The sequence below is a fragment of the Mauremys reevesii genome, unplaced genomic scaffold (assembly GCF_016161935.1).
Source record: "Mauremys reevesii isolate NIE-2019 unplaced genomic scaffold, ASM1616193v1 Contig52, whole genome shotgun sequence".
Classification (NCBI taxonomy): domain Eukaryota; kingdom Metazoa; phylum Chordata; order Testudines; family Geoemydidae; genus Mauremys; species Mauremys reevesii.
In genome coordinates, this window is record NW_024100865.1 from 335,384 (window position 1) to 348,012 (window position 12,629).

The 12,629-nt window shown below is 48.9% G+C and overlaps 1 protein-coding gene across 8 annotated transcripts in view; it reads right to left on the reverse strand.

Moving 5' to 3' along the window:
• The window catches only part of LOC120394370 (maestro heat-like repeat-containing protein family member 1), a 47,159-nt gene extending 35,031 nt beyond the window's left edge, over window positions 1–12,128 (reverse strand). For 5 of the 8 annotated variants that reach the window (XM_039518597.1, XM_039518599.1, XM_039518598.1 and 2 more), the window contains exons 1-13: window positions 11,314–11,435; window positions 8,768–8,821; window positions 8,309–8,383; window positions 5,863–5,934; window positions 4,425–4,478; window positions 4,219–4,293; window positions 3,732–3,839; window positions 2,822–2,910; window positions 1,713–1,793; window positions 1,222–1,288; window positions 980–1,093; window positions 569–642; window positions 153–275 (exon numbers count right to left, since the gene is read on the reverse strand). In XM_039518597.1, the coding sequence (XP_039374531.1) occupies window positions 153–275; window positions 569–642; window positions 980–1,093; window positions 1,222–1,288; window positions 1,713–1,793; window positions 2,822–2,910; window positions 3,732–3,839; window positions 4,219–4,293; window positions 4,425–4,478; window positions 5,863–5,934; window positions 8,309–8,383; window positions 8,768–8,821; window positions 11,314–11,332 (1,005 nt within the window). In that variant the 5' untranslated portion in view covers window positions 11,333–11,435. Of the gene's footprint in view, window positions 1–152; window positions 276–568; window positions 643–979; window positions 1,094–1,221; window positions 1,289–1,712; window positions 1,794–2,821; window positions 2,911–3,731; window positions 3,840–4,218; window positions 4,294–4,424; window positions 4,479–5,862; window positions 5,935–8,308; window positions 8,384–8,767; window positions 8,822–11,313; window positions 11,436–11,865 lie in introns of those variants that run through there. The other 3 variants (XM_039518594.1, XM_039518595.1, XM_039518596.1) reach the window with 3 other exon arrangements.
• Window positions 12,129–12,629: the final 501 nt, after the last annotated feature.

Genomic DNA, 12,629 nt, shown 5'->3' on the forward strand with positions numbered 1-12,629 from the left:
AGATGGAGGGTGCCGTCCCCAGTTCCATCTGCTTCCCAAGCTCTATTTGCTGCCCATTGCCTGCCCCTCCCCATCTGCAGCTGCCCCTCCTTCCCTATCCCTTGACCCCATGTTCACGGACCCCCAGCACTAAGGTCTCTGCGGATTCTTACCGTGCTGTCGAGGGGCAGGGTGCACTGATGCACCAAGAAGTCAATTAAGGGTCTTGATGTAGATTTTTCCAAGAGCCCATGTGCCCCCATTGTGCGTATCAAATAAGCAAGGGCTTCTCTGACCTGCCAGACCCAGACAGAAACAGAAATGATTTGCACACAGTGTGGAGGAACCTTGTCCCCTCCCGGTCCAGGCTGGGATCCTTTCTCAGCAGGGTGTTTGGTGAAATACTGCTAGGCAGCCCAGAGATGGCAATGCAGGCGGAGCCCTGCTGGGATTCTTTCCCCCACCTTCTGCCCTACACTATGGAGCACTGATGGGTCATGTGTTTCGTTGCACAGGGTCCCGGCAGGCTCTGCACTGACAGGCAGACATTCACTAGCTTTGGCCGCATTGGCCATGGTTCCAGACTCACCCGTATGCTTGTGCACTGCAGGATTGGCCCCAGGGCTATGAACAGCTGCTCTGTGTGCTGTGTCATTTCGGAAACTGTAAGAGACACAGACACCGGCTTGGCAAGGCTGATGTTAAACCAGGGTGTGCAGGGACCTGAGATCTCAGGAACCTTAGAGCAATCCCAATATCCCTACATGACCCTCCTGGCAGGTTACCCCCATGGGTAACCAGCTGCATTTGCCCATGCTTGCAGTTCCAGCAATGATTCTCCTCTCTCATTGCCGCAGCATCGGCTGAGGGGCTGCAGGACTTGGCTTGTCTACTGCAGACAGGTACAAGTGAGCCCAATGAGGCCCAGTGCTAAGCGCTGCTAATTGCACAAGAGGCCATAACACATCAAAAGACGAGGCCTCGCTGCGGGGTCACTTACTGTTGGATCGGACTATCTGGTCCAAAATGAGGAGACTGGCACAGGTCTCCTCTTCCTCGTCCCTGTTCAGCCTCCTGAACAGGAACACAAGCAGCTCCACCAGGAACAAGCGAGCTGCAGGAAGAGGAGTGAATCATAATGGGGTGAATCGTAAAGGGGAAGGGAATATAGTTCTATGCCTGGGCTCTGAAATTCCACAGGCTGGGATCTCCTTCTCTGGGAAAGGTGAATGGGTTTCTTACCCAGATGGATGAGAGAGTCCAGGGCCTCTCTCCTCTCTTCCAGGTGCTCTCTGGGGAGATGACACACCTAAGGGAAGAAAGCAACACCAGCAAAGGTAAACTAGATCCAGTGTCTCTCAGGCCAAGCCCTCGGACGGCAGAGTGAAGGGATGAGGGTGGAGAGGCAAATTCTAATTCCCATCTAAAGAACAGGCCAGCAAGCTGGATCAGTCTATGAGTGACGCCGAGGCTTTGGGGGCCGTGGCTCATGTAGAAGCAGAGTTTGACGGGTCAGGAACCGAAGATGTGGAGCGTTGGAACAACATGTGGGATGCTGTTGTTCCCGGTCAAAGGGGTTGGGGTGGGTGGGAGGAAAAGAAACCAAAGGAGAGTTCTCCAGGATCCATCCCCCAATGGGAACAGGATGAGGCAGGGACAGCTCTTCCCACAGCCTACCCAGTTTAAGCCAACAGGCCCCGGCATTTTGCCTGAGTGATGCCAGCATCTCTTACCATGGAGTGGAGTGCCGGGAAGAGGATGCCAATGTCCTTCCTCAGGGCAGCCTCATCCATGTCCCTCACGCAAGCAAGGCCCTGTGTAAGAGAAGAGACGCAGGACATGGTGATGACGTGTCAGGCAGAAAAGCCCCAATGTGTAGAATCTCCATCAGCAGCTGGGTAACCACAACCCAGACTTGGGAGGAATAAAGTTATGGCCCTGGTGGAGAGCAGCTTCCAGCTGGTCCTGGACTCTCCCTTCTCTGGGAGGGGCATTTGACCCCTTTGTTTGCACTAGCCTAGTATCACTGATGGTTGGGTCAACAGGACAGTTGTCCCTGGCGCCAGCTGGGGTGGTGTGTGCTGAGAGGAGGGCAGGGATGGCGGGGCCCGGTTTGGAAGAGCGGGGCCTGCCCTGATTACTTATCACTAATGATGTTACGGCAGCGCCCAGAGGCTGCAGTCAGGGTCAGGCCCTTTTGCACTGAGTGCAGCACAACGCAGTCAGAGACAATCTGTGTCCTGAAGGGCTGACAGTCTAGAGACCCACACAGACAGGTCAGGGATGGGGAGACAGCATCCAAGGGCACCTCCCTGCCCCCGTGCTGGGGTGAGGAAACCACGCGGGAGCTTGGAAGGGGAAGTTTAATGTCCCTTCATGTGGCCTTCCCAGGCGCCAAGGATCTGGCCCATTGTCTCTGCCTGCTCACCTCCTCCAATGGTCACTTCCAGAGTGTACCAGGGACATTCTGGGGAGAGGTGAAGCTCAGGACAATGGTTTATTTCTCTCCCTGGTTCCCTAATGCAGCCCATTGCTGACCAGCCACCAAAGAAGAAAGAAAGCAGAGCCAGGTGCTAGGAATGGAGTCGCCTCTCTCCTCCCGTCTGCAACACCTGCCCTGGCAAGGGGGTTCAGAGCATGTTCTCTAGGGCCAGAGAATGGCAGTGAATCTGGGACAAGCGGACGGGGAAAGGGGGTCAGAGCCTTAGAGGGTCAGTGTGTTGTGGAGAAGGCAGTAGGAGCGGGAGTCCAGGCTGAGTTGGTGATGGAGGGAACCTTGTACCATCTGTGCCGTGGGCACTTCCCCAGTGTGCTGTGGATTTCCCGTTCTCTCCTCACTCACTCTGGTCTTCCTTGGCCTTTCCTCCTCCTCCTCCTTGCTGATTGGGGTGAGCTGTCCCCTGGGTGATGAATAGGCCTTTCTCTTGGTGCCTAAAATGAACGGAAGGAAACTAAGTTTGCTCTTGAGCAAAGTAAGCAGTCATGGGATTAGAGGGAAGGTCCTCTCATGGACTGTAGCTGGTTAGAAGACAGGAAACAAAGGGTAAGAATCTATTTTCAGTTTTCACAATGAGGTAAATAGTGGTGTCCCCAAAGATGTGTACTGGGGCCTTTGCTGTTCAGGGGTAAAACAGTGAAGTGGCAAAATCTGTGGATGACACAAAATTACTCACCATAGTTAAGTCCCAGGCAGACTGCAAAGAGTTCCAAAGAGACCTCACTAAACTGGGTGACTGGGCAACAAAATGGCAGATGAAATTCAGTGTCGATGAGTGCAAAGTAACGCACATTGGAAAACATACAAAATGACGGGGTCTAAATTAGCTGTTACCACTCAAGAACAAGATCTTGGAGTCATTGTGGATAGTTCTATGTAAACATCCACTCAATGTGCAGCGGCAGTCAAAAGAACTAGCAAAATGTTGGGAATCATTATGAGGAGCCACTGGGGAGCTGAGCTGGTAGAGGGAGCTGCCTGGTGTGTCAGTTCCCCCTTTACTGGCACCTGGGCTGCCCGGTGGTGATTCCAGTGCTGCCCTATGGCAGCAGGGCTTTAGCCCAGCGTGGGATGGCACGGAGGCTGGCGTGTAAGGTGGAACACAGGGCAGTGGCTTATGTGCATGTGCAGAGCAGGGCACAGAGCCTGGGTGGAGTCTCTTCTTGCCCTCTCAGCCCTGGGGTTTTGCTGTCACTGTGGCTGCTTTCCTCTCCCCCCCTTTATTCCTGGCACTCAATCCTGGGCATGGGCCTACCTGGATCATGAGGCTCAGCACAGAAAGTGCTGGAGTGGCTGCCCGCTCCTGCAGCCAGGGTTTGTGGCGTCAGGTCTTGTTTTTGGGCCACCTTCTGCTCCTCTGTGTCTGTGGATACAGGCAGATGGTGGGTTAATTTCCCGCAATCGTGGTCACTGATAGAATGCCCTGGGGGCGACAGGGACATACAGCTGTGAGGGAACTGTCTGCACCTTATGGAAGCCCTGGCGAGGGATTTCCACCAATCACTGCCCGGACAGTGTCATGTTACTTAACACTGAGATCGGGCATTTCCCCTTCTAGTTCCTTTACAAACATTACCCACACCATCCAGACCCCAGTGGAGGTTGTGAGTCTTGTTAGCCCCATTATGAAGCTAGGAAAACTGAGGCACTGAATGATCCTGTGTGCACTGGGATGGAACTTCCTGATGGGACAGCAATAGAAATGTGATGATTTGTCACAGAGAAATGCTGTTGACTCCTACCTGGGACAGAAGAGTCAGTGGGGCCTGGCTGGCTAGAGTCCAGATTTGTCCTGTCTGTTTGGAAAGGTGTCCATCCTGTAATTCAGAAGGGCAGTGGTGGGGTGAGGTGTCATGTGACTGAGTCTATGTAAGGGCAATAGGAATCAGAAGGGAACTGGGGTAAATCTGTATCGTGGGGGACGCTCCCAGGCAGAATTCCTACTCACCAATAGTCTGAGTAAGTCTTTGGTAGAGACGGTCCAAAAGCCCCATATTGACTCCTAAGACAAGAACCAATGTAAACAGATCACAGGAGTTTCTCTTCTACTGCACAGACCTCAGAACATTCACTACGGTGACCAGACAGCAAATGTGAAAAATCAAGACAGGGGGTGGGGGGTAATAGGAGCCTATACAAGAAAAAGACCCCAAAATTGGGACTGTCCCTATAAAATTGGGACATCTGGTCACCCTAACATTCACATCTCACTCTTGGGAGGTCAAGCTAGCGCTCTGGTGCCCGGTGCTCTGCACTGCCATGTGGAATGAGACCCAGGCTCAATTCTTTGTGCTGGTCTGCGGCTCCCAAGATGGCTGGAATTGCTCCAGGTGGGGGGAACCTCCATTAACATGAGGAGGCTCTCTGCTTGACTAGGGACTTTGAAGGGGATTCCATTGGGTTCCCCTCAGCCAGAAGGACGTAACTCATGAGCTGGAGAACCCCAAGGAAATAGAGACATTGCAAGGCTCGGCTGGAGGTAGATGCACAGAGCTGCAGCACTGAAATGTGGGATCCCCCTTCTTTGGGGATAAAACCTTTGTGATACCTCTCCTCTTCCTTGGGATTCAGCAAGGCGGCTCTATCACCTAGAACATTTGGTTCCATGAGGTATTTGAGCTTATGAGGTGTGTTCTGACCAAGAAGTTACCTATTCTGGCCCACCTCACTGCACAGCCACCAAACCAGCAGTGCTTGAGACAGCATCTGATCATGACTCACAAAGCCATTTCTAATATACATATGAAAAATGTGGACATCTCAGTCATGAAAAATGCATTGGCGTCTGTTTCCAGGAATGGAATGTGTGTGGCTCAGTAGCACCCACAGTTCCAGCCACAGCCGTGGTCGCTTGACACACAGTCAACCAGTTACAGATCACAATGATCGATTGCACAAGTAGTCACTGCAACTGCTTGGATAATTGCTGCAACCGTGCACATGAGTTAATAAGCCGTTGTGGGCATCCTTCTGAATTCTGAGGCTAATGAGACATTTACTCTCATAATAACAGTTGTGATTCTCTAATATAGCACCCCGTGTTAATATACCATTGTTCACCCAGAAGGATCCCATGGGAATTATACTGTTTGCACAAGCTAGAACTAAACATTCTGTTAGTTTGTGTCATTATATAATGCCTGCATCTGTCATTTTCACTCCATGCATCTGAAGAAGTGTTTTTTACCCACAAAAGCTTATGCCTAAATAAATCTGTTAGTCTTTAAGGTGCCACCGGACTCCTTGTTGTTTTTGTGGATACAGACTAACATGGCTACCCCCTGATACTAAACATTATGTTGATTCTGTAAAAGACATTGCAGATGAACAGCAACTTTGGCCTCGGAAAGGAATTCTGGCTGTGGATCACGCCGCTTTCTGCCTACCTGGACCAGAAGACTCTGTGTCAGGTGGGTTGCCATCTCTGGCTGACACTGAAGTCTCTTGCACTGCTGTGTCTGTCAATAGAAGAGAAGGGTTAAATTTCTCCATTAAAAGTCTCTGGTTGAACGCCCAGGGGAATGATGTGAATGATAGTGCTAAAGGGAGGGGAGTTTTCGGTACCCAAAGCAGCAGGTTCCAGTCCTCTTGTGACCCTTCAATGAACCTGATTTCACTGAGTAACAAATACAGTCACACCTGGGTCGCCAAAGAACTTTCTCGGTTACAGAGAACACCTGTGTGACCCAGAAAGGAGCGATTCTCTAAACAGAGGCAAAGCCACCCCAGTTCTCCTTCTCACTGTCACAGGTTGGTGCCAACAATCACAGCCCCTGCCTCCCACACAGTGCACGATGGGGTCTCGGCAGCGCAGGGGGTGGGGACTAGCTTGCAGCAAACACAGCTTGGAGGATTTAGAAATCTTGCACGTGCAGTGCCTGGGGAGGGGGAACTGCAGGGAGATGGAGACTCCAAGAGCCCTCCTCATTCAGTCAGTGCCAGGGCAGCCCAGGGGGGTGGGGGAAGTGGGGCAATTTGCACCCAGGCCCCGGGCCCAGCAGGGGCCCCCACGAGAGTTTTTCGGGGCTCCTGGAGCGGGGTCCTTCACTCGCTCCGGGGGCCCAAGAAAACTCTCACGGGGCCCGGGCCCTCAGAGCTTCTTCCGCTCCCGGTCTTCACCGGCGGGGGGTCCTTCCGCTCTGGGACAGAAGGACCCCCCACCACCGAATTACCGCCGAAGCGGGACTCGCCACCGAAGTGCAGCTGGGTCTTTGGCGGCAATTTGGTGGCGGTGGGGGTCCTTCCATTCCGGGACCCGCCACCGAAGTGCCCCGAAGACCCGTGGTGGGGATCCCCCGCCGCCGAATTACCGCTGAAGACCCGGCTGCACTTCGGCAGCGGGTCCAGCTTCGGCGGTAATTTGGTGGCAGGGGGTCCCCACTGCAGGTCTTCCGGGCACTTCGGTGGGGGGTCCCGGAGCGGAAGAACCCCCCGCCGCCAAATTACTGCCGAAGCGGGGGCTCCCTGCCGCGGAAGACCCCAGGCCCCCGGAATCCTCTGGGCGGCCCTGGGCAGTGCAGACCACAAGGCCTGTGGAAAAGTCGAATGCCAGGCACAAGCAGAACCTCATGGGGAGGAGGGGGCTGACCCACTGGAGGGAGTTGGCAAAGGGCAGGTATAGCCTATAGGTAGTGCTCTACCAAATTTACGGTCCATTCTGACCAATTTCATGGCCATAGGATTTGAAAATCAATTTCAGGTTTTCAGATGTTTACCTCTGAAATGTCACAATGTTGTAGTGGGGGTTCTGCCCCAAAAGGGAGTTGTGGAGGAGCCGCAAAACTGTTGTAGGGGGGTTGTGAGATACCCTCACTTCTGCACTGCCTTCTGAGCAACAGGTGTATTTACCTGGAGGGGGGTCTGATCTCCCCCGTGAGGGCAGCTGTGCAGGGGAAGTGCCAGTTCCCTTCCTCCCCAGCCCAGAGGGGATTAGCAGCTGGAGCCAGGGCCATGGTAGGAGCCTGCCCTTCCCCACCCCTCCAATAGCTAGATTTCATGGGAAAGGTCTGATTTCATGGTCCATGACTTTTTCATGGCTGCTCCCTATGGGATGGTTTAGGTTAAGAAATAAATAGAAAATAGGCTTAGGGCCTAAGTTAGCTCAAGTGTAGTAGAGTTTAGAAAACCGAAGTTGTTAGTGTGAGGAAAGTTAGCGATCAATTGGAGATCCTGTTATGGGAAAGTGAGAGTTAGCAAGCACATGGCCCGGGGTTATGCTGCTGTTTGGCTATAACTGGCTTAAGCAGGGTTTTGAATGAGTGTTTTTGAGAATTGTGACTGCTTTATTCAAATGTTATGTATACTAATAGCGTGGGAAGGATATTGGTGCAGATGTTCATGTAAACCACATCCAATGTAAAGAGTCAATAAGGAGGCGATGGAAATATAAACAGTGTAAGGGGCAGCTGCACGTTCAATAGTCTGAGAATAGCTTCTACTGGGAGTTGTTCTGTTAATTCGGTGAGTGCTCCAATTAACACCCTAAGGTACCGTTCTGTCCCAGGGTTCTAAGGCTGTACTTCACGCTGCTGTCAGTGCACTGATCCCGCATTGATCCACAGTACAACATTCAGTGATGACAGTGTAGGTGGTAACTGCACACCTGTTTTCTTAAGGAATCATTTTATTTTGGAATGAAGTTTGGTTTTATCATTTATAATGTCACCTAAATACATTTTCTGTAACCGACCTAGATGCTTGAACTTGGGTTTTGTTGCAGCCTTATCTGTAACAACTTACTATGAATTGGAAACATTTCAACCTCAAGGTTACAGAAGGTTACGCAGGGAAAGGGGTGAATCTGGGGAGTCTGTACCCCTGTTTCCTACTTACCTGAAGCAGCAGGCTCAGATAGGGAAGGGCTGCAAAACCCAGTGGCTTCCGTAGCCTCGTTCCCCTGGTCTGTGGCTGTGGATAAGTGCAAAGGGGAGGGGGTCATTTCTCCTTTCCTGGTCACTGATAGAAACCGCAGGGGGTGAGGTAGACAATACAGCTGAGTGGAGAACTAATGACACTGCAGGGCACCTCTGGAGAGGGACTGCCACCAGTCACAGCCCAGAGCATTTATACTGCACACCCATCTCCAAGGCATTTGACAAACACCTCACCCCACAGGTAGGGAGCTGAGATAACATGGGCAGGGGCAATAGGGGCCGGGGGAAATTTGTGGAGAATCTGCCCCAAGCACATGGAGATTCCATGCAGATTCCCAGCAGTCCCCTGCAGGTAGCTCTGGAGAGGACAGCAATGGGGGGAGAGGAGTGACCATTTCTGGGGAGAATTCCTACTCACCTCCAGACTGGACCAGCAGTCGGCGGAGGTAGCCATAAAGATCCATATCAGCTCCTAAGACAAGAACCAACATGAATGAGTCCCTGAGGCTTCCTTCCCATGACACAGACCCCACCATACTCACACATGCTTCTAGATGGGCCAAGGAGACCCAGACTTAGGTTTTTGCTGCCTGCCTGGCTGGAGAGACAAGACCACTATGAGGTGGCGAGACCTCAACATTGATGTAAACATTTTATGAATAGCATTATTATAACTTATTTTTATAATGTTAGGTCATTACAAACATGTTTGTGCCTTTACTGAACATTCAAATATACATTTATCACCAGGATGCTTGAAAATATGAGTAGCCCAGTTTTTGTTAGCTAGGTTATAAAATGTTCACGCTAATCAAAGACATTGCAGAAGGCTTCAGCTTTCTGCCATCCAGAAATGAGCAAATGTCCAGAAAATAACATCTCCTTAACCATAAACCTGTTTATGTCCCACAAGAGTATCTGTACAAACTTTCAAAGGCAACTGTCCTCATTTTAACTTGCTTTAACTTTTATACTATTTTCTTTTTGTGCTCTGTTTAAAATATGGGTCGATTACTGGCATTTGTGCTTTGTACAAAATATTTCATAGAAGTTGAATTGCTATAACAAATCACTTGTAACTCTAAGGAACTTGGGTCAAAAATCAAAGCACCCAAAAGAGTGTTTTATCTACACCAGAGCACCCCCTCTTCTGTAGACTGCCAGTTTAGTATAGATCTAACCCTTTAACTCAATAAAACACGTTATAAAGACAAATGTTTTAGGAAAGATTTGGACCCATAGAAGGTGAGGATGTTATTTATGTTGGATATTCCAAAATGAATTTAGGGCTCGGGCAAGGGCTAGGGAGGAATAGCTCAGTGGTTTGAGCTCATAGCTTGCTAAACCCAGGGTTGTGAAGTCACTCCTTGAGGGGGCTATTTAGGGATCTGCAGCAAAAATCAAGACTTAGTCCTGCTACTGAAAGCATGGGGCTAGACTCAATGACCTTTCAGGGTCCCTTCTAGTTCTATGAGATAAGTATATCTCCATATATGTTAGAACAATAAATCTAGGCCGTAAAATGCACTCTACCAGCCCCTTTTTGCAACAAAACCCTCTGCTTGGGTTCTTCAAACTTTACAGAAAAATGTGTGTAGTTGAGAAAAAGTTTTGTGGAAAACTTTAGTTGATTTCTAAAATATTGAAATGGCAAACTGTTTTGGAGGGCATGTTTGCAAAGTATTTTAACTGAATGAAAAGCATCTAATGTGGTTTTCTAATATCATTGCTACAGGTGGTAAAATGCATTATGTACTAACATGAAATCAAATGACCTTGCTCAGCTGATTACCACTATAAGAAGACATTTAAGTCTAGACTATTTATTATATTAATGGGGAATTAATTCGTTACTAGCAGAGCTCCAGCCACTCCTCCTCCCAACTCCGAAACATAAGAAGAATCATCTCTCCAACAATTGTTCTAAAGAATCAACAACTTCTTCAATCACTATTTAAGCTAAAGACTTGCTAAGAATGATTTGATTTTAAAAGACTGCTTCCAGAACTAAAAACCTTCTCATAAAGAACAGGCATGTTTGGACTTTTTAAAAACAGAATTTCATTTCCTGCTGAACCCTAATGAAACTGAAGAAATATCTCAGAAAACGAACTGAATAAGAAGAGTGACAAGACTAAATTTGAAGCTGTTCTGAGAATCTCCCCCACATAAACAAAGGAAATAGAACTGTCAAGGAAGACTTACAGCCCTAACACATATACCCATTAACAAACTACCTATGCATAAGATGAAGAGTCTCCATGAATGTACGGAGCCAAGGAAAGGGCGAGAGAGGGGTGTTTTTCTAAAATTGCACGGAAATAGGGAAGAGGAGAGTATAAAAACTCTAAGTGAGCACCCTGCACATGCTCTGCAACCCTGCTGCGACCCTGTTCAAACTCAACTCATCCTCTCCCTCCCTACAAGCAAGCTGACACAGACAGAAGAGAGAAGCCTCGGGAAGAAACCAGCCCAAGGCAACCTCCCCAAAACTTCAGCATGTGTTGGTAAGAGAAGTTAGCTAAAACCCTGTCAAGGGATTAGAGTTGTAAACTCTTGTAACAGTTTTGCTGTGATATGGAAATACTGATGTAACTTCAAATGTTAACAGTTTCTCCTGTGAACCACTAAATGGTTCGACCATATGCATTTGGGAAAGAGACAAGGGCTAAAGATCGGGAAACAGAGAAATCATGGGATTTAACTGACTTTAAGATTCTAAATATTTTGTTCATTGGCCAGTCTCTAGACAGCTCCTTAAATGGTTTCTTCTAACTCGGTAATTTTACTACTTTCTTCTATTTCCGAGGATTTAGTTAAAATTGCTTACTTTGCCATCTAGATAAACAGTCTAGTTATTAATAGGATCCGCCTGCTCTTAACATTATTTTGCCCATCCATAAACAGTCTTAGTATGTCTGACTCACAACAATTTTGGGAAATAAGACCTTGGTTTCAACTTACCAAAAGAAAAGTGCCCCATCAAAGGCAGAGCTGCTCACAAAGGTGTCATCTGTTAAAAGCGCTCCAGAGTGAAGCACACAGATGAGACTGAACAGAAATCAGCCTTTTCTCATTTGTGTTCTGTCTTTTGTTGGTTTGTTTAGTGTTTTCTTTTCTTTAATAATCAAATAGCCATGGTTACTCACAGAGATTCTTTTGCTTGGTTTTAATCCTGGTGTCCCCTAAGGTATGTCAAAGAGCCCCTGTGACTAAACTAGTGGAGTCACCCCCTGAATGGTCAGAAAAAGAGATAGGAAGAGCTAGCCTAGCATTGCTTGTTTCTCTAAACTACATATTTTTACTAAGTTTTGGGATAAAATTACTTGACATCCAACACAATTTAAAATGACCCCTTTCCACCCCGCGCCGAGTTCACGGCAGCACGAACTGGTTTAAATCAGAGCGAGTCAAATCAATGATTTTCACTGTGATTTAAATCAGCAAGCAGAGGAAATCTTGATTTAAATCAGTGATTTTAACCTTGTTTTCCATTTTTGCTGTTTAGATATTTACCTAAAGAAAGGCTGATTGTCAGAGCTTGGTATAATTTCGTCCTTCTCTTTCCTAACCCTGAGGATATGGTAGGAAAGGTCCCTCTCTCCTGTGCTGGGATGGTTGAGCCACAGAAGACTGTTGATGTTTCACATATAATTGCAGATGACAGTGAAGATGTGGATTCCTCTGCGAGTTCTATGTAAACAGGTGCTATATGCTCCCCAAAATGCTCCCAACTGTCTGAAAAGCAGAGCCCAGACAGCCGTGTGCTCCCTCCTCCAGCTCCCAGAGCACACTGAGCCACAGGCTGCCTACCCCTTGGTGACACAGGGCCTACCCTCTTTGTGACACAGGGCCACTGCTGACATCACAGAGGCAAGGTGGGCTGGGGCTGTCTGGCTAGGGCCCTTGGGCTTTGCATCCCCCAGGCTGGATTAAGGGAGCATTGCTCTTGGCTTTTGTTGGGAATTTTAATCCAAAGGAGCCCCGGGGCCTCCCCACAAACCCTGTCTGTATAATGTGTCATGAGAAGAGGAGATTCAACCACAAGGTGCAAAATCATTCTGTGTCAGTCCACTCCAGTATCTTGCTTCTTGCAGCAGCAAAGGGGAAGGTGAAATCCCCACAATGCACCTGGCCAGCTTTGCTGTTCTCTGCCATAGGGGTAAAAAAGTCCTTCCTCAGCCCTCAGTGACCATGGAATCCCTGAAGCATGAGACTGGACTGGGCGTCTGTCTCAGCGTGAGGCGCTCCAATTGCTAGTCCAGACACAGCTGCATCGG